Source organism: Aptenodytes patagonicus, chromosome Z (assembly GCF_965638725.1).
Source record: "Aptenodytes patagonicus chromosome Z, bAptPat1.pri.cur, whole genome shotgun sequence".
NCBI classification, from domain to species: domain Eukaryota; kingdom Metazoa; phylum Chordata; class Aves; order Sphenisciformes; family Spheniscidae; genus Aptenodytes; species Aptenodytes patagonicus.
Window position 1 is genome coordinate 32,521,007 of NC_134982.1, and position 21,755 is coordinate 32,542,761.

General features: G+C 40.3%; 1 protein-coding gene across 1 annotated transcript; it reads left to right on the forward strand.

Annotated features, from left to right (window-relative positions):
- The first annotated feature begins 13,327 nt into the window (after positions 1-13,327).
- Positions 13,328-21,450, forward strand: LOC143173057 (monocarboxylate transporter 13-like). The gene is made up of 4 exons (XM_076363034.1): positions 13,328-13,529; positions 17,325-17,468; positions 18,555-19,361; positions 21,224-21,450. Exons 1-4 carry the CDS (start codon positions 13,328-13,330, stop codon positions 21,448-21,450), a joined length of 1,380 nt encoding a protein of 459 aa, XP_076219149.1.
- Positions 21,451-21,755: the final 305 nt, after the last annotated feature.

A 21,755-nucleotide genomic window follows, 5' to 3' on the forward strand; every position in this document is an offset into this window, starting at 1 on the left:
AGTGAATAGCAGCTTCAATGCCGAGGAGAGCACCCGTGAGGATGGGGGCCCGAGCTGTGACACGGGTTGTCGCCCCTGCAGCGCTCCACTTGCTTCTTTTGGGGGGAGCATGCCTCTGCCTGCCCTGGCGGTGCCTTTGAGTGATGGGACAGAGCTGTTCGATGGTCATGTTTCCTATCTTTATCATACTGCTTTGCAATGTACCTGGCTACTCCTGAAGATATCCTAAAAGATACTTGGCAATTGTGCTCTGTGATGTAATCTGGAAACAAAATATGTAATGGCGTGATCCAGAGAAACGGCTGTTTCAATATATCCAGGGTTGCAGATAAACGCTGAACATTGCTGCTTTCTACCCTGCCTCTGTGTTGCTTTCTAACAGGAGTTGCAATACTCTTTGGGATGAAAAAGTGTGAAGGAGTGGTGCACTAAAATGTGATGACTATGCTCTCTGCACACCTCAGGTGCTTTAGTAAATTTCCATATTCTGGCTTAATGAGTTTTCTCATTTGCTTCACTGCACCCTTGGTACAGGCAAGATTATTGCTCACAATTTATGATTTACAACTCCAGATTATGCTACTACATTTAAGACCCAGTAACATAGTTCTAGGCCGAGAGGTTTGTTTTACTCTGTTTTGTTCAATTTTTCTTCCTCCTGCTGTTTTTTCATTTAACTGTGTTACCTCTCTCTTCACAAGGAGACAAACATACCCCCAGATTTGGGTCTCGAAAGTAGATTTTACATTAGAAACAGCTCTACAGTGAAAAATTCCAATGTAAATGTTTTCTTAAAAATACAAGAGCGTAATTAGTCCAATGAAATGCTTGCAACACAAATAACCAAAGCTAATTAAATGTAAGCCCCCCCCCCCCAAATGTGGTGGAATGGAAGCTGCCCTTTGAAAATGTCATATTAATAATCTGTGTGGTGATAAGGTAGTATTACTAATATACATAAGAAGATGTGGTTTTAAAGAAAGATGCGGCCAGATACTCAGTGTAGATCTGCATTTCTCCTTTGAAATTCCTAAGTAGGTCTTGAAGTTGTATAGAGAGGTCAAACAAGGAATCAGGTATGGACTTTCATCTTTTATTTTGATTTCGTGTATAATATCATCAGTGCTAAAGTACTGGGGGCCACCACTCCTGAAAAACTCACCTAAGCAGCTTATGCAGGGGCAGTTCCTCTCCAGCAACACATTTTGCTGCATTTCAATTTGGCTATGTCAGAACAGGCCCTACATTACTGATTTGGAGGGTAATACACAATCTGAGAAAATAGGAGCTACGCATCACTCATTTATTTTGGCTCTATGCTTACTTGAGGATTAGAACTGTAAAAGAATTTAATCCTTTTCTTAATGCTCTTTTTCCTTTCATTCTTTGGGCAACATCTGAACATTAAAAACCCTCAATTAAGAAAAAGACCTGACTGTACTGATTTTGGTGACAGTCATACTCTACAGGTCAAAACAATTTTTAATATTCTGTCAATTCAAACTCCAGAAGTAATTTTCTGCTTTAGATCAGAAAGACTTCTGATGTTTGGAATACTGACAGCCCTCTTATCATCTGTTCTGAGCACAGCATTTGGGAGGGCACTGTGCCATATGAATTAAGCTGGAAGTATAGTGCATGTTTTGACATGACTGGAACGTCAGGGTCAAATACATCAACAAATACAGTGCCCTTTAGTGCTCTGTTAGTCTGGAATGACCGATTTAAGATAATTGGATCTAATTTCCAAACAAATGATTCAGCATAGATTCAGTTTGACTTTATGTCAAGAAGGCTGATGCTTAACCTAGTATCTTGCAGTCCACACTGCTTCATTTTGTCAGCTCACAACATAGGGAAATACCTTGTTCACTGAGCATGAATTGTACTTGTAAACTATGTTTTAAGCAGAAAAAGTAAAAACCCAATCTCTTATCCACAGGGACTATGGGCCTGCTTTGTTTTCTAGCTTAGTAGCAAAACCAAGTTAAATGATAGCAGGATAACGTTCTTGTTTAACAAATAAATACAAATACAAACATTTTATTGGTTAAGGCCACCATCATCTATTTAGGGTAAGAGAAGTAGAACATTGTCTTCAGAAAAGCATTTAGTTTTGATTAAAAATAAACAACGATGAAGCATCCATCAAATAATTGGTAAATGGTTCCAATAGTCATCTTTCTTATTCAAATGTGACTTATTTGTGGTACTAATTTCTTAGCTTCAGTTTTCCATCCATTGGATCCTCTTATATCATTGACTGATAAATTGAAAATCCCTTTGTTACCAGATTTCTGGTCCACTGTAGGTATTAATACGTCATGATCAAGACTACTCTTACATTCATCTTCAAGCTTGAGCTTTACAAGCTGCTACTTTTCCAGTCCTTTCATCCTCCTTCTAGCTTTTCTCTGGTGATTTCCAGTTTTTCAGTAACTTTTCTGCATTGCTGAACCGAAAGGAGAAGTAATATTCCAGCGCATACACCAGTGCCAAATACAAAGGTAAAATCATCACTACCCTGCAGGGAGGCAAAGCTGTTTGTTTGCTTTAACATAAGCATGCCGCCACAGTTTTGAAGTGTCATTTCTGTCCAAGTGTCTTGGGAATCTGTTTCTGTCACTACAGCATGTTCCAGCCACGCACTCAGTGTTCTGTGGCTTCTCTGACAGGCAGGATCTTCCATACCAGCTTTCAGTGAAATTGGAACTCAGCAGGAAGCAGGAAACATTGTGAGGAGGAGAAACCAGATTCTACATCCCAAGTTTCCAGGGCCTATTGTGTCAGCCTTTCCTAGTGACATCTGTGGGTTTGGGAAAACCTTGCTTCCCTGCGCTGAAGCCAGTGTTGGACCATTGAGCATCTGAGCCCTCCTGCTGCAATGGAGCTAGATCTTCACTCCTCCCTCAGGCATTGGATCTATCTTCTCTTCGATCGTATACCCATCAGTTACCTCACTCCTATAGCCACAGTGTTGTAACTGGACGCTCATACTGGATCAATTTTCTACCCTGTCTTCAAGGGGTTTTTTTGGTCATCACTACCCACAGTCCAGTCCCCATCTCTTAGCTATGGCCTGCCTCTGATTCTGTATACTGCAAGCTTAAAAATGTTTGCCTTGCAAACTCGGTAAACATTGCTCTGAATCAACAGGTGTTCTTCTTCATTACCTGTAGCTATCCTAGTCTTAAAAACGAAACTGGGAAGAATATTGTAAGAAGCCAGTGCAAGAATTCACCCTTGTAAAAATGCAAGGCAGTCTTGTGTAGCCTGTATTCAGTTCAGATATAAGCAGCTGTTCACTTTGAGAACTCTTCAATGCAGGCACACTTCAACCTGTCAAGGAAGTTTGCATTTCTTCTTCTTGGTCTTTGTTGCCACACTTTATCACATAACTCCACAATACAGCATCTAGCCATGGATGGCATTGCGTATGGTAGTCTAGTTTAAGAAAATGGCACAGGGAGTCTAATGAGCTTATATCCCTCGATGTCTGTGCTCTCAGATGAATCCTTGTAAAAATCTTTCCCAGACATCAACCAGAGGACATTTAGGGCTCATTTAGCCAAACATCCATCTCTTTCCCAAGATGCAAGGACAGAAGATGCCTCGTCAACACTCCAGACATACCCAAGAATTGGGCATTTCCACCATCATCCTATAATTAAAGCAGAATGATTAAACCCTGGTCACAGTTCATTTCAGAACTGGAAGTGGAAGAACCATCCACAGATTCTAGATTGATAGGGTGCAGATAGACTGTTGTTTGCATCAGCACTGTACTTAACCATTTTCTTTTGATAAGCTTAAGCAGTGCTTTTTCCTCTTCCCTGTTTAGCAGTACTCGTTTTCTGTGCTCCCTCTCACCCTGTTATTTTGTAATGGGAGCTGTAATCACAACCAATAATTACACAGAGAAAATGAACTGATTATTGCTTGTCGAAAAACAAAACAAACAACCTTTCTTCAGATAGACATACCCTCCCTTTGCAGCCAATTCAGGCCCTATGTCACCCTCTTTCCTGTGGATACTCTGCCCCCTTTTCCATGCAGGCTCAGCATTCCCTTTGTTATTAAAGGGAGGCCAGGGCTTGATGTTACCCTGGAGAGAGGGCAGGAGGGCAGTCAGCACCCTCTGCTGTGATTTCAGGACAGAAGGCTTTTTCTTCTTTTGCTCCCAGCCTGTAAAGGTTCGGTCAATCTTAAACTAATAATAATTTGTTAAGCTGATAATAGGATAACCGGAACCCAGTCTGAATATAAGCCATTTATTCTTCCTTTATCTATTAAATATCTCACCTTGTACAGTCTGACAGCTTCTGCCAAACCCTAATCACTCAATAGCTTGATTGCTACCTCTTTCTGCTTTTTAGCCCCTCCGATATCTGCCAGCTATGTCTGCCAGCTGTCCTGTCTCCACAAAACACAAGCTCAGAAATCGCCTCCTTCATCAGCCTAACAACATTATGCAACCGAATCACCTCCCTGGTTCTCCTTCTCTAATCACATCAAGATTAATCTCTTTTTTTCCTTCAAGACCTCAAGTCTCTCCATACTCATCTGCATTTCTTACCCAGTTTGGTTTAGCATCCCGTGTCAGCTGTTTTGGCAGTAATGTCAACCTGTTTATTTTTTCCATAATAGTTTCCCAATCCTTTCCCATGCTAACATCTCTCCTACACACAGTCCTCAATTAATGTTCAGGCTACCCATATTACATCAGCAATCATTTAACACCACAAACCAAAGATACAGTCATTTTGATAAATATCCTCTTAGTTGAGAAATCATGTGACCTGGCAATATTTTATCTCGGCTTACTATCTGTTTATATAATGCTCTCAGAAAGCTTTGGTCAGTAGAAAAAGAGTGTGTATGTGATAAGAGCTGGTAGTTCCAGGTAGAGGGACGAGCGTGATCACCACCAAGGTCTGCTGAATGCAGGAGGCATGGTGTCATAAGCTAGCCGTCCTTCCACCTGAGCACAGCTGACTGCTAGGAGACTTTGCCAGGCTCTGTGTGTATTTATGGCAGGCTGGCCTTTTACATTTGTACAGTTTATTTAAATAAGAACTACACTCCACAGACTTGTTTCCCACATCTTATATATACTACAATAATAATAAACAGCCAATGGGTAGATATATTGTATCTTCTTCGAAAGCAGCCCTGTCCCAATTGAGAAATCAGTGAGGAAATTCTCTGGTGAAAGGGGTGAAATAACTTTGAAATCAATGGAGCTGAAACCATTTACAGCAGCAGAGAACACAGTCACTAACTTCAGTTTTGAGATTATTGAGAAAAAGACATTTCAAAAAGCACATAGAGCCAGCCTCTGTTTAAACCATTGCCAATTTTGTTCTACAAGCCTGATAGTAAAAGCCAAGACATGGCTAACTCCCGAATGGTTAAATAATTCTTCATGACTTGATTGGACAGAATTTAAGCATAATCTCTTCCTAATCATGAATCACTGTTATTCTCTGAAGTACAGATGTTCCAGGCAGATTCTCATTTCACTTCACACCAAATATTTCATGTAGCTGTCTACCTATGAACATATTTTGTGCTTACTCAAGCACTTGAAGTGGAAGCTAGCCCTTGGACTTAATGAAAGCTGAGCTGACAAGCTAGATCTGAACAGAAGTGACTCTTCTTGCCCCCTGGAATAAACTGTTTTCTCCAATGTATCAGTGGAAACCTGAAAGCTCTCTTAAGAGTATTCTAAAAGGCTTAAATGCTAAACAAGAAATAATGTAAGTAGTATTTATAGAAGTGCAGTCTACATTTTTTTCTTATTTCTTAAGGAGAAATGAGAGAGGCTTAGATTTAATTTTGAAATGTAAAATGTGGAGAAAAGCAATAGATGATTAGGGAGAAGTACTGTACGAAGTATGAAGATTCCATATGTTGACAGAAAGTTGTGAAAATATTTTAGCCTGATCAGCTGAGCAAAAGCTGCTATGGTAGTAATTCATAATAGTAGTTCTGGATAACCCAAACTAAATTATATGACTAAAGATTAAATCTATATAGTAGGAAGGACTGTAGAAAGTGAACATTCAGTGTACTATCAATAAGACCATTCTGTTTTTAAGCCACAGTCATGACAGGCCATGACAATATTCCTTTGCACATAATCTCCAATAATTTCAGTGAATATAATATTAAAAAATAATCTGATGGACTGACCGATGAACTATTCCAGAGATCACTATTTTGTCTATAGACTTGAACCTCCATGACTGAAAAATAACACAGTACTGGAATAATGAAAAATTCTTCATGAATAACAAACTCAAAATAGCAAGGAAGCCTTTCCAAGACTCTTTACTACAAAGAATCATGCTGTTGTCCCATATATTTTACCAGATACAAGAAAAACCTTTGGGGTTGTTAATCTTTAAAGGCTGCTTCTCATCTGGCTGCTGACTTACTGTCTGATTCCTAAGTGCTAACACGTCTCATGCATTTAAAATGGATACAAAAAAAAGGATACAAACTATTAATGGAAATCATCTCATTTTGATTACATAGCATATCCTTATTCAGTAGTTCCTAGGCTTGGCAGTTTCAAGGGGCTATTCTTCCTTATTCACTAGGCTATCCATTATACATCGTTTTCTACATTGTCATATTTTCCAATGGGCTGAACAGGAGTTCAGTGCAACTGGCAAAACAGACTTCAAAACCCTGTAGGCCTGCAGTGGGCATATGAAGAATTGTCTTTTGCTTTCCGTTGAGTGGCACAGGAAAAGAACAAAAGGCCAGAGTCATAAGCTACAGCGAGGAAAATTCAAATTAGATATTAGGGGAAAAAATCACAATGAGAGTGGTACAACACTGGCACAGGTTGTCCAGAGAGGCTTCATCTCTGCTATGATCAACAAAATCTGTTTGGATTGCTGTTTGTCTCCATCTGGTTTACAGCTTTAACTATGTCAGTAATGCACTCTTGTTTAGCACGGTCACTGTCATGTGCACATCTGTCTGGACAATATAGCTTAGTGTCATCCATCTATGCACATACAATTGCCACACAGTTTATTTTTTTCACAGTGGGGCTCCGGAAGGTAACGCAGGCCTACAGAGTTAGGAGGGAAAATAAGCCTGTGAAAGAACCAGACCTACTGATCCAGTTTATATATATCAGGGTATAAGAAAATCTGGCATAAAGACATCTTTCAGCTCACGGCTTCCCAGGTTTCTCAGACAGAAGCTGTGCGGCAACATAGCACGTAAGTCCCTCCAGCGTGGGGAAGGAGGAAGGAGGATGTGAGCAGTGCCACTGCTGACAAGTTACTCTGAAACTTTGTTTTAAAGTAAGTCCACAATTCAGTTGTGGTTCTTCATTGGCACCACTGGAGTCACCTACCTTTCCTTGTCTATAAGGCAGTGTTTCTAGGCTCACAGCTTCACGGGGGGTGTGAATATACTAATTGTGCTACAATTGCTATGTGAATTTCTTCTCTGGATTAAGCAGCCCCATCTGCCAAGTTTCGTTCCTGGCCACTTTTTTCTGCCTTCTGCATTGTGAAGGCACACAATGAATTTCTCTGAATTGAGGAACTACCCCAGCATAGTGTTTTGCCCAGCTGTGTCAGTTCACCAGTCTGGTTCACTGTATAAAAGCCCACATGGAAGCAGGAGGGTGGAGAAGGGATGGCAGCAACTTTTCTGTCAGCAGTACACACTTAAATGCACTTCAAAAATTACCCCATAATTTTTCTTTGCCATGCTTTTGACTTCTCCAGCCCTACAAAACAGTCCTAGAGAATCCTCCCAGCAAAAGAAAATTAGAATGTCACCACAAAAACTTGCTGACTTCCCACTTCAGAAGTGCCAAAAAATATGAAATATACCTGTTTTCTTGGTTATGCAAGGTAACTGACCAATCTGTATGTTCATAATTCCTCTTAGCGCACACAAACTGCAGATTACTGATGAAGCCATAAGGTAAGCACACAAGCATGTAAATAAAAAGATTACAAAAAGCAACAAGCTACTGCAGCAACCCACCCTCCCCCCCAACTATTACAATAGCAGGCTACAGCCACCACGAGCTTAGTGCAAGGCAAATTGTTAGGAAACACAGATCAGTTACAATAAACCAGCAATGAAAGCCGGGAGGTAAAATCTTCACGAGATCCAGCAGTATATAAGGAATTGGGAGCCCTTAAAAAACACAAATCACAACAAAGGGACTGCTCTGATACGGTGAAAGGTTCTGACCGTCCATGTTGCAGGCTCAGGACCTGGAGAGCATATTCAAGCTTCCTGTCATTTCTGTAGTTGCTGCAGGCTATGTGATGCTCAGCTGTAGCCAACATCTGCCCAACAGCACAATCATAGAGAAGCTACAAATGAATTTCATATTTGAACAAACATTGGCAGTAACTGCCCCAAAACACTGGGGAGTTTGAGGTTGGCTGACACATCTGAACTTTTTGGTTGGCCCAGTAGTTGAGTTCAATAAAAACTGTGGACAGCGGTCCAAGTCAAGTACAAGTACAGTGCAGATATACTATAAAATTTGCCTTCCTTCTCTCGTTCCCTCCACCCACCCCTGATTTTGCTTTCACTGATCTCTAGTCGGGACAGAACTTTGTTTTTTCTGAGTGTAGGTGGAGTCAAATGACTTTTGGGGAGGGGAGGAGGGGATTCTTATAAAATCTGACAGCTTACACATCCTGAATGAGACAGATTGGTTTGTTCAGATAGACTGTGCATACAAGGAACAATGAGTAAGATGACCTGGTGGTTTGCAGCACAACTCAAGAACTTACATACAACTGGAAGGTGAAGGAAGAGCTTCATATCCCACACAAGCCTGGGTTACCTGAATAAGGTAATTTCTGTATGCTATATTTTATTTTTGTTACTTCAAACTGGCTGCTCAGAGCATTCAGCCCCTCTTTTCCATGCTAATATACTTTGTCAGTAAATTGTGTTATAGATTATATTCATTAGACTGGCTCTTACTAAAATGATGTTAATGAAGTTAGAAAGGAGAATTTTATTAAGAGGTCCTCTTGAATTTGTGTCTGAAGAGCAGTAACTAGCACGGCTCTATTGTATTTGAAGCTGTGGCGGCATGAGAGCATCAGCAGAGCCAGTCTGAGTGTTAGATGAAAGCCAGAAGTGTGACAAACGTAGTAAGTACCTGTTCCCTGGCTGTGTACAAAGGCACATGTGTGAAGGAAGTTTCAGCATAAATTACAATTTATTTCCGTGTTTCTTTCCATCTTTCTTCTAATACAACAATTAAAACAAGATTATATTAGTTAATCTGTTGTCAATTTATTAAAGATCTAATTTGTATTTAGTTTTATGTATTTTATTTTGCTGAATAATTCCTACTTCAAGGTAGTCTAGTTGGTGGTCCTGTCCCAATATCAGCCTTTGGTAAAAGTAGTTTTGCCTTTGTGTACATCAAGTGTGTTTTTCTCCTTTTCTTTTTCTTTTTTTTTTTGTAAATCCAAATCCAAGGTAAAGTACCGTGCTTGTACTGGAAACCCAAACCAAACCTCAACTAACAAGTCACGTTTCTTCATCTAAGTATGGAAAAACTTAATACTTGCCTTTTTTGTCTTCTTGGGGAACCTGTTTCTGCAAAGTGCTAAGTATTACCAGCTCACAGGGAGTCCATCCAGCCTCTAAGAGAGATTGAATACAGTTATTTGGGGAGCTTTATGTATGAGCTGCATGAAAACAAGACTAGGATTCATGGCAACAACAGTCTTTTCTTGATTCCACCACCAAGTTGTTCCGCGATGTGCAGCAAATATATTAAACTCATTTGCTCTTCTGTAAAAAGCAAATTAGAACGTGGAACACGAGATAACCAAGTAACGCAAATGTCAGTCTTCACAAGTTTATATGGCACCCTAAAATGCAAGCAGTCAAACAAGCTTTATATAGTTTATTTTTATTATTGTCTGTTAAATCTTCTGAATCATTGACATGAATAAAAGCAGAAATAGCTTGGAGAATTTGTAGAGCATGAATAGAGGAACACTCCCAGTGCCACAGAAAGTGCCTTTGTAGCTATCCAGCTGCAAAGATGAAGGTTGCGCTTTTGCCTGCATGTTCTTGCTGGCAAATTTTGCCATAAGGCGAATGATACTACTGGCAGAGCTGCCTGCAGCTGTGAGCTGATGCACACACCAAGCACAGACGACAGCATAGTGGCTTTCCTGATTGAAGCCCCTGTCTCACAGAGCATCCATTCCAGCTGCCATGGGAAAGCTTGGAGGTAGGAGGCAGTGGGATGCTAGGCAGAATGTTAATGCTTCCAGGCATGGCTTTATGTTCTTTGAGGGATCTTGTGCGTGGCCAAGCACAACAGAAAGGGCAGTTTCCCCACAGGTTTTTCCTCCTTTCTTTTAAAAGGTTAGTTTCAGGGGCAAGAGGAGAAAGTGAAGTCATTAAAAGATGTATTTGTGGTCAGGAAAAAGACTATTCATTTATGTCTTGAGAGCAGTAGGGACTGATTTATAGTCCTCCTAGGGCAGAATTTGCCTAATGAAGGTGAAGGGTGCTGGGTGGTGTCAGGAAGTAGTAGATTTTATCATGCCTGTTTTAGTCTGGGTGCTGCCTGGTAAGTAGCAGGATTTCTTCTATCTGTCTTGCAGCAGAAATCATAATCCCTTGCCCAGGCATGTGCATGCAGAGTGGAGTAATATCAGTAACACTCTGCCTAGGCAGGCTCATTTAGCCTGAGTTTTGCATCCTTTTTTATGTTCTTCAGTGCCTCAAAACAAATTATGACCATGCCACTTGAACCCAGCAATATAAGAAGACATGGCTACAGCTTGATCTAGTTTCTGCATTTTCTTACAGTATCTGAGCACTAATACAAGTATTAACGTTTTCAACCTCACAAAATTCATGACCTTTGAGAGTATTAGCTGCATTTGACAACTGAGAAAACAGAGGCACAGCAAGATCAAACAGCTTGCTCAAGGTCACCCAGAAACTGTGGGAATGAAAACCAGATTCTTTCATATGGACCTCAACCACAAGGCATTCCTCCCTCTCTTGTGGCTGAGCTTTAAGATTTTCAGGATGTTGTCTGAGACCTTGAGCAACTGATTAATCTGTCTGGCTATGTCTGTCACGCAAATGTGTCCAGTGCCATATGTTAGTCCGAAATTTAAGACAGACACATGGCAGCAGAATGATTTTGCTTCTGATCCCCACAAGGCTCTGACGGCTTCTTTCCCCCACCCTGCTGCAGTGTTTTAGGTCCTCCTGAGACCATGTACCTCAGTGGGGCAAATCACGGGACTAGTGACTGCTGCTTTGTACTGGATGGCTTCTAGTCATATGGATTCCCTTAACCCTCATCTTTCCCAGCTGCACACAGGGAAGATAAACGTACGTATAGTGCATCTTTAGCTATCTTTAGCTCACATTCTCCCTCTTAGAACCAAACTTCTTCCTGTGCCATGTCTTTTTTGGTCTCCTGCATTTGCTCAGAATTTAGTGCCCATGAAGAAACAAGAAAAAAGTAGGAATGTTTCCCTCCCTCGGCCAGATCCTATGTCCTCCGTGCACTGTGTGATTACTCCAAGTTTGTCACAAAACTTCTAAGGGGAAATACGCTTTTTCAGTTATGTATGTGTTTAATAAGACGTGCTTGCCTATTGAGATGCCTTCACAAGGAAGCATGTGCCCCATTTTGGCAAAAAATGTTTATAAATAATAATAATTAAATAATATTAAATTAATAATAATAAAAAATAAATGTTTGGCATGAATGTTTATAAATGCTCAAATGTTGAGGACCCTAAAATTCTTACGCAGTGTTCCTTGCAAGTTACTCACACTATAAAAATGGCTATATTGGTTCAGGCCAAAAGGGGATGTTTAAGGTTAAGAATAGACTAAGCATAAAGTCATACTTCCCAGTTTCTGACTACGTGCAGCTTGGAGACTTCCTGAGCCAGGGACCATTTTTAAGCATTTGGTAATCCTCAGTAGTTTTGCACAGCACAGATTTATCTAATATTTCCATGTAAAGTTTTAGTATCCATAGTATTATGTGGTAGGGAGCTCCAAAGTTTCACAGTGTACAGGTAGTGTTCAGATGTCCAGTACCATATCTAGTACTGGTTCCCTAATACACTCCTCGGAGACCAGAGTAACACCCAGTTTCATGCTGAATACCATTTTTGAGATTACACACATCCTGTTTACACAGGGAGAAGACATATTGCCACGGGAATTACTAAGAAATTATTGTCATGGTTCTGAATTAGAGTATTGCTTACAACAACAGCAAGAGTTAGTATTAAGTTTATACATTCCCATTCTTTAGTCAAAGTTGCCACTTCACATGGGATTTTAGAGACAAAGCACAAACAGAAAAAACAGGTTTACAGGATTCCTGGAACTTATGCAATGATTAAATAGGCAGTATCAAGGTTGAGAGGGTCCCATAGTCAATACCTTCAACTTGAATTCCTTTGTTTTTAAATGTCATTTTGGTATTTGCCAAATGGAAGGTGAAATCTCTCTTTGAGAGGCTGCCATTTCAGGAATGGAAAGTCCACTAGGTTCAGACTTCCAGATAAGTGGAGTAGCTTCCATTTATTTCCATTTATGTGGATACCCAGAAGATTGAAACCGATAGATTTCCTGTCCTTTTAAGGTTAGGAATCTTTTCTTTTTTTCTATCTCTTATCCTGTCACACTAGTGATACCACCCATAGGAGCAACTTAGCAAATATAATGCTTTATTCATACACACAATTATGACGAGAGGCTGATGGGTACAAACAACTGCCTTAATGGCTTTGAAGTTTGTGAAGTTTATTGCGATGCCCAGAGAATGTTAGAAAGTAGGGTATCCTGTCAGGCATTCAGTTTTCTAATTGTTTACTGTGATGTGGGTGGGATAAGGTTCTTGAAGTTACTAGAATGGGTAGGATCCTGGGCCTGTCTTTGAAAATCTTAGTGTCTGCATCATCTCTTTTCCCATCGTCTTCTCTCCTATTTTCACATCTGCATGCTTCTTTTTTCTGTCCTCCTTACCTGAATATTTTTCTCTTCTTCATTTTTTTGCTTTCTTTGTTTTACTTCCTACTCTGCCTTCTGTCTCCTGGGGCATCTGTTTCCCAGGTAATATTTTCAATCAAACCACTGAAATGCATATTGTATTTTCACTTGGTAATTACTTGTGTAAGCCATTCCTAGAATCTTTTAATTAATTTCTTTAACACTGGGCCTTCTACTGATTTGCAGATCTGTTAAAAGTCCTCACCACCATCACTACCACCCCAGCAAAAAAAACTGAGAGAAGATCTGAGAATTAGAAAAGATGCAGGCCAAAGACAGCAGTCCACCAGATGGTGGCTATGGATGGGTTGTGGTAGTGTCAGCCTTCATGGTGATGGGCCTCACTGCTGCCGTCCTCAAGACTTTTGGTCTGTTCTTTGTTGAAATCCAGCAGCACTTTGATGAACTTGCAAGCACCACTTCCTGGATCACATCAGTAACTATTGCCATGTTTCATTTAGGAGGTAGGTAGAGGTGCTCCTCTAGCACTTTATTTTAATGTTAACTACTCCAGAAATTTTGAAGAGCTTCCTTAAAAAACCCCACAAAACAAAAACATGTAAGGACAATACTTCCTTCTTCTGTCTTTACAGAAAATTGGCATTTGCTTCCTCTCATAAAAATGTATCCATGCCTCAGACATGGAATGGGTTAATGAGGACTCTGTATATACACAGGAATCTGATTGCCTTAAAGAACTTCATGTACCTAGACTCATGATTCAATTTTCCTACAGGCTTTGAATCAAACTCATTGGAGATAATCCTAAGAACTGCAGAGCTTGTTGGATCAAGCTCTTAAACCGGTTGGTGCAAGTTCACTGATCTCACAGTGAATGTCACTTTTTCAAAGTACTTTAAGACATAAGGACTGTGACCCTGCCTAGCAGATAAGCCATCTGCTACCAAAATGGTGACCCTCAGTCCTGCTTTCCTCCCACTTCTCCTTTTTGTCTTCACCAAGATCCCCCTTTCTTCCATGTATTGCCAGTTTTGGCTCTCCTTTTTCCCCCTTAGAATGATTCCAAGTCATTGATCTAACAGAAAACTCACCGAGTTAAAAAGAAAAAAAAAATCGGTTCATTCATAGCATAAGGAAGACAAGACCACGCAAGCAGAGAGTAAGGGAAGAGAGAGTGAACTATCCCATTCAAAGGCAATGAGCTATGGGATCAGGTCAAATACCACATCTCACCAAATGAAGGAGGGAAAAATATCAAACATACTGCATTTGGCTCTTAACTTAGTTGTTTACAGAGTCCTTTGTGCCCTTGTAAACTGGATGATCCTTCACCATTACGGTGAGGATTCTAAACATGTGCAGGCAGGAACTGTACGGAATTTGTGAAGTCCGCTCTACATATTCTCATATAGATACATAGTTGCAATAGGTAAGTATCCTGACGTAATAAATGCTATCATAATTTTGTTTGTGAAAATGCTTCATTGCATAGACACTATATAATTATATGCATCCTACTCAGTCCACACCTATCAGTATTACTGCTTGTAATTGCAGTACTTCCAAAGATCATGAACAACTGATCTTTCTTTGAAAAATGTATTCAGAAGAACAAAACAGTAATTCAAAGTCAAAGGAAAAAGATAAAGGAAGTCATGCGTTGAAAAGATTTTATCAGTTCCATAAACTGCTATCCTTGATGCTTGGTTTGCAGTTTTAGAGCTTGTTTCAGTCTGACAGAAATAATGAATTGAAAAATCAGTGAAAAACCTGCTTTTCCACCTACTTCACAGACTACAGAAATAAATAAATGGGAATCTGTCAATTTGGTTTACAAATTAGACTTGTCACTGACCTATTGTGATACTATTTTGTCATTCAGGCATATGAACCTAATGAGAAAAAAAAACAACATAGGAGGATAAAAGAACTCAAAGTCCTGTGTTAGGTTGTTTTGGTTTTTTTTTAAATATATATTATATAGGAATGTATCAAGGATAAAGCATATTAAATAATAATATCAAGTATAAACCAGCAAAACTGTATTTGCCTAGCCAGGTGTGAGGCTGGCCTACTTCAAAGAAGGCAGCTATAATTTTCAGCAGAAATTGGTTTTCATCTTTTGAAATCCTATGAAAATAATCCTCTTTCAGTGAATACAGCTTGATAGCCAAACGTTCCAAAACCTTTCTGTATAGCAGTTCATAATGTCTCAGGTCACTAGGTAATTTTCCTTACCTTCTCCTGCCTTTGCTTCATTTATAGGGACCAGAAGACTTTCTGCCGAACATCATCTGAGCCTCCAGTTCTTTGAGCATCTTTCCTGGCCTGGCTTAGTGTTTCTTAGTATGTTCCTCTGGGAAACCTTCAGTGTCATTTGGCTTAGTATGAAGGTTGATCAGTGAATTATTAATTTTTCCCATTTGGATCCTTTCAACAGCAGCTCTGTGTCTTGTCTGGAAGGAGAGCACGTGCTTCTACTTTTGGGGTTTGCACCTGCAACAGGCTGTTCAATTTACCACAGCAAGGATTCTCCCCATCACACACATAGGCCTTCTCTTCGTACTGATGTACATTTCCCATCACCTTTCTCTTTGCACTGTGATTATCATCTCTTTCCACTGTTTGTAAGTTTTCTGTGTATTGCCCTTTATCCCTTCAGACTCTGGACCCTAGCTATCTTCTCCATTTCCAGTTCTGTGGCTAGCTTCTTTCTTCCTCCTGCTACCCCACAGTCAATTTCCGTCTATATCTTCTCCTCGTTCTCTATAAAAAAATTGCTTTTTGGTAGTATTTGTGCTCCAACTGCAGATCTTTCGCTTGTCTTTAAGCACTTCCATGGATCTCTCTTGTTATCCTGAGTCTACTTTTATTTTGTTCATCATATATGTATGATTCTCCAACTATATAGTCTTTTTCCTGTCATCCCTTCCACTACATCTTACAGACCATGGCTGAATTCCAGTATCATTTTTATATGCTTATCAAATCATTGTATTTTTGCTGTAAATGCTGATGAGACATTTGCGGTTTGTGTAACTTCTGCCAGCTACCTGCTGTCAGACAATGTACATCCTGCAGATTTTGCAGCCATTAATATCTCTCTGCCAGGTTTATTTCACTTACCCTAGCTACCAAATTCTCTTCATTCTTACCTTATTTAACACATGTGAACGTACAACAACCTGCCCCTACAAACTACTATAAATCCTACCTTGCTGACTACCCTCTCTTAATTGTCTCCCCACTTATTTCAGTTTATAAGCATGGTCCTCGTTAACTGAATTTCATTTTATCCCCGAACTCCAATTTCCAGAATATCAATAAACTGTAGGGAGCTGACTCCCTGTTTGCAGCAGGAAACCCCACCGAGGACTGCTGGTGTCAGATGTTACTTGGGATCCCTCTAGTGGCCATGGTTATTTAAAAAAGAATCCTATATTTGGGGTTTGAAACTGTCCCCACAGAACAGAGAGTGCCTTTCCATGATAGGTATGGCCTGATCTTAACTCTGTGATGCTAATGCAAAAACTGCCGGGTAGTATAAATGATCCTTTTAAGCAAAAATATCCCTAACATTTCAGGTGCTTCCAGACAGTGGCTAGAGACCAGTGCTTTGGCTTTTGGAATCGCTGCACCAAGTCAGATCTGTACCTGGTGCAACTTTGCCCTCATGTGTTGAAGAGTTGATGCAGTCTGCTGAGAGAAACTGTAACACTGAAATAAAAATTTAAGAAATGAACTGCAAATTTCCTGGAAAAATATTACCTCAAAATAAACCTCAATTTTTGGTCCTTTATAAGTGAACAGATGATTTTGCAAAGCTCTAGAAGATAAAGATTTGTTTTCTCCAGAAAGTTTTCATGCCAGCCATATCAATAATACACTCTCAATAATACAATTTTTATAGATTAACCTAGAGATTCTATGGCTGGGGTTTCTCTTTCTGCTAAAAGGCTACACAAATTTCTGTCATGTCGCTAGTTGTACACTTACATGAAATTCAGTAGGACTGTTCCACAAGGAAGGCACTGAAATGCTCTTTCCCTTTAAAAAAAGTCCACATATTTTGAATATATTTTGAAATCTGTGCTGCAGGGACAGTCATTTCCCTATCAGCAAGGATCCAATTTTAAAATCTCAATTGGTCCCCCTGCTGTCCAGCAGAATTCAGGCTGTTTGAGACAAACATTATAAGGGTATTTCTCCTCCAAATGCTTTATTTGATTGTTTGGTCCTGTCCATCAGCTTAATGTTCCTAACGTATTTATCTTTCTCCTATTCTGCTGCTGATCTAGCCCCTGTTGCCAGCTCGTTATGTGTACGGTACACCCATCGGGCAGTTGTGATCACTGGAGGACTCTTGGCTTTTTCAGGAATGGCACTGGGATTTCTTGGACTCAACATGGTCTGGATGTATGCAACGACTGGCTTCCTACAGGGTATGACTTTATGGCTTTATGGATTTCCTTCACCAGCAACTCAGACCCCTTATTTGAGGGTGCTAATGGTAGGGGGTTTAAAATCTGATTTCTATTTTGATTTTATGAGCAACTAGAAACAGCAACCCTCTTTAAAGGTCATTTCCCTCATGTCCCACTCTGGAAGTAAGAATTTGCACTAGAAACCTGCAATGACAAAGAAGGTGAATAATTAGAAGCTAGTAGTTTTCACCTGCAAATTATATGCAACCAGAAAATGAAGGGTGTTTTATTTTTTACTCAGAGCCAAGAGCTCTGTGAAGGTTTAAAGAACCTAAAGGGTGCTGAAGTACAAGGATGTAGAGACCCCAAATTTTGTACTCTCTATCAAATAATCTTATGATTTGAACACAGGCCCAGACTTTCAGTTGATTCCAATCCTTTGCTTTACTCCAGGTGAAAACAGGCCAGAAAGTTGTCTTCAAGAGCTAGCAGATTTTCCTGGAACAGGAAGCGAAGCTGGCAGGGAATAAAATAAACCATTCCCAGTTCCATGCTGGATGCCTGAGAAAATGTCTGGAATTTGAGCCCTTTGGCAGTCCTGAGCTGCCAAATAGTTTCTAGGGAGCCATTAAAATCACTGTAAGTTAGAGCAGGTTTGCAGCCTGCTCAAAGCAGTCGGGCAAGAAAATGAAGAGCAAATAGAGGTAATACACCAGCTTCCTTCACCTCCTCCCTCACTTTCTACCCTGAACACAGCTCAGCTTAACCTGGCGATCTGATCTAGTAGCAGCCTTAATTAGGATTTCTCATCCAGTGACAAACTTGTCAAACCAAGGTTTTTTTTTCACAGTGAGAATATAATAGTGTATACTTCATACTCCTGCTTTTTTGCTTGCACATGCGACTTATCCTCATAGAACATACACCACGAATACACTCTTAGACATAGTACAACTGAGCTCATGCTTCTGCTAGGAACAAAAGTGTTTTTCTTTTACCAGTTTTTAACTTTGCAAAGGTAGGAGCACTGGCTGCTTTAATTTCCACCTTCACAAAATACCTCAATAGTGTCTAACTCGTGCTATTTGTATTGGTGTTTTTCAGGACTTGGGATTTCCTTTTCATGGACACCAGCCATTAGCATTGTTAGCCATTATTTCTCCAAGAAAAGAGCTTTGGCCAATGCTATTGCCAGTGCCGGAGAATGTGCCTTTGCATTCACATTTGGGCCATTTTTCCAGTGGTTGATTAGTCAATATGGATGGAAAGGTGCCCTCTTGATCATAGGTGGCATCCAACTCAATATTTGTGTCTGTGGAGTACTGATGCGACCTCTGGCAAGCACCTGTCTCCTTGAGGCTAGCCATTCTGAAACTGAGACACCACCTGGTAATGGTGCATCTAGGATAGACAAAGAAGATAAGTCTGCCATCACACACAAAACCTTCAACTGGATGCTTGTGAGGCAACCGGAGTTTGTACTTTATGCCATTTTTGGCATATTAGCTGCTATGAGTTTTTTTGTTCCTCCGTTATTTTTAGTTCCACTTAGCTACAGCCTGGGAATAGATGAATCGTGGACTGCATCCCTCCTATCCATTTTGGCTATGGTGGACTTTGCAGGCAGGCTGCTATGTGGCTGGTATGCCAATCTCCACGTTACCAAACCTGTTCATTTGCTGACAATGACAATTACACTGATCAGTACTTCCCTGATGCTGTTGCCACTGGCTAACAATTACCTGTCCTTGGCAATATTCACTGGCTTCTATGGATTCTTCTTTGGCACAACAGTTGCCGTTCACATTACAGTGCTAGCAGATGTTGTAGGCATGCCAGATTTTGACAGTGCTCTAGGGCTTTTCATGCTCATTCGAAGCACTGGAGGTTTTGTGGGGCCTCCTCTCGCTGGTAAGTTAAGATGATACTCTGCCAAATACAGTTTACAAGAAAGGGGAATGGTAACCCAAACTGAAAAAATCTGGATCTGGATCCAGATTTCCCCCTTTTTTAGCTCAGGGGTATCGGGACCAAGAAGTATATAAAAACAAAGAGTCAGTTTAATTCCTCTCCAAAATATCTTGCTCCCTCTCTTCTCTGTGGTTTTAGAGATACCTGTTCAACATGAAAGCAGGGAAGAATGGCAGTGTTCGCATGGGGTGTTCCTGCTTCGTGAATCCCGCAGAATCCCACTTGATGGACTCTCACTGTCTTGCTGTGAAAGTGTACCTTTGGGACAAGCAGCAGATCCGTACTTTCAGAGAAGAAACTGAAATTTGAGACTAGTGATGTGGCATAAATGCTGGTATTGTTGGGAGGGTTTCTACAGAGGTCAAATTGAACAGCTTGAAACATTAGGCTATGTGAACCTCAAGGAAATATTCACAGAGATGCCTGCTGTTTTCAGACAGCATTTGAGCTAACCAATGTAATAAATGGGGGAGGCAGCACATAAAAACAGTAGGAGGAGAGAGCAGACAATGAGACAGCACATGGATTTATGGGCTGGCAACGAGACAAAGTCATCTTGGAAAAATGCAAGACAAACAAGCTGCAAGCTGTAGGGACTTTACAAAGTGATATGGCAGAAAAATGACCAATATGTGACTTGTAAAACGCTGATCTGAGTCCTCATCCAAAGACCACTGCTCATGCACTACAGTGACTTTTGTGGTAATGACACCAGTAATAGGTTGCAAATGGGTCAGACTGAATACTGGAACATTTTAATTCACTTTTGAAAATAGCGGAACCAGGAAGATTTATAGAGACTTTGAGACAGAACAGTATCAAAAATATGTTGGGAAGATCTGAATAAAATACAAAGGTAACAAGACATTTATATAGTGTCTGGTCACTAGTACTAATTACCTGGGGATCAGTGTGACCCCTTTGTGTATATATAGTAACCTAAAAAGAAGGTATAGAAGACGAAGGAACCCTAAGTGCTTCTCGAGCTCTCCTCTCCTACTTTAAGAGTAAAATCTAAAAGATTTGGATTCAGAGTTTCTTTGCCTAACAGCACTAATATTAGGTTGGAATGAGGGCCAGGGAGTACACTAAATGTGGACAGACTTTCCAATGGGAGACCAAGCAAGCAGCCTTCATCAGCCCACAAATGAACCTGCCATTGTACCCACAGAGCAGCCGATACTACCACATACACTGCTGCAGTACTGCTACACTACTACTGTTTTTTCAGTATGGTACACAATGGCATTAGGTATTTTGGTTGGCTTAAAGCTACCTAAAAACCAGGGTCTTTTTGTAAACATCTGTGACTTTGTAAAACGATGAACAGGAAAGCCCATAAGACTGCAGGCAACCTCTCCAACTGTGTCTCCAGCAGAGGCCTCTCCTTTCCTTCTTTAAACTCTCTCGTGCTGTACAGTTATGGTCCAAATTACAGCAACTGATGACAGCTACACCACAGAACATGGGGCTACTCAGATAGAAAGCTGCATGATTTGGGTTTTTTTCTGCCATTACCTTCATTACCTTCTGCCATGTGTTAGGTTGGAAAGTGCTTCAAACTGTATAGTATCTTGTTTTACTAGCAATTCACATATGCAAAGTAAATGAGACATGAATCGTGTTTCAAATTTTAAAATGCTATAATGGGGTGTTGTTCCATGCACTCATGATGTAGAAAGCTGCAAGACTGGTATATAGCCAGCATACCCCCTTTGTGAGAGGATATGTTCACACTGCTGAGCTAATTCACGTTAACCTGTTTTCTGTCAATCACATTACTGTCATTTGTTTCTCTCCAGGTCTGATCGTGGACATGGCTGGAGATTACAGAGCAGGCTTTTACATGGCAGGAGCCAGTCTTGTCCTATCAGCTGGATTTTTAGTTACTTTAGATCAACTCCAACAGAGAAAAGAAAGAGGAAGCCAGACTAATACTAAACCAGAAAAGTCAACATTACCCTACCCTTCCCTCCATCCCCTGAAACTTCAAAACAGAACGTATCGAGAACATGACGTAGTGGTGTGACTACACTGGCCATCTTACAGCATTTCAGGACATATGGAAGTGTTTTATTTTCTCCAAACGCAATATTAGTAGGATTTATAAAATGATGGAAGTCTTGGATAGGAATGTTTTAAACTGAGGAAGAACGTCGTTAGTTTACAAGCAAACCACACTAGTAACCATTATCATATTATTTTGATGCTGAAGTTGCTTTTTGACTATGCAAGTCTTCAACTTAGTCCCACAGGGCCGCAATAAGCAAACTAGGGAAACTACGGCCTAAATGAAATTACCATGAAGCGTGTGTGCAGCAGGTAGAAACCCTC

Bases quoted from the DNA above. Each gene is read 5' to 3' on its own strand.
- LOC143173057 (XM_076363034.1), top strand. From the start codon at position 13,328: ATGCAGGCCAAAGACAGCAGTCCACCAGATGGTGGCTATGGATGGGTT. The intron at 13,530-17,324 runs GTAGGTAGAGGT...CTGCTGATCTAG, and splicing joins TGCCATGTTTCATTTAGGAG to CCCCTGTTGCCAGCTCGTTA. The intron at 17,469-18,554 runs GTATGACTTTAT...GGTGTTTTTCAG, and splicing joins AACGACTGGCTTCCTACAGG to GACTTGGGATTTCCTTTTCA.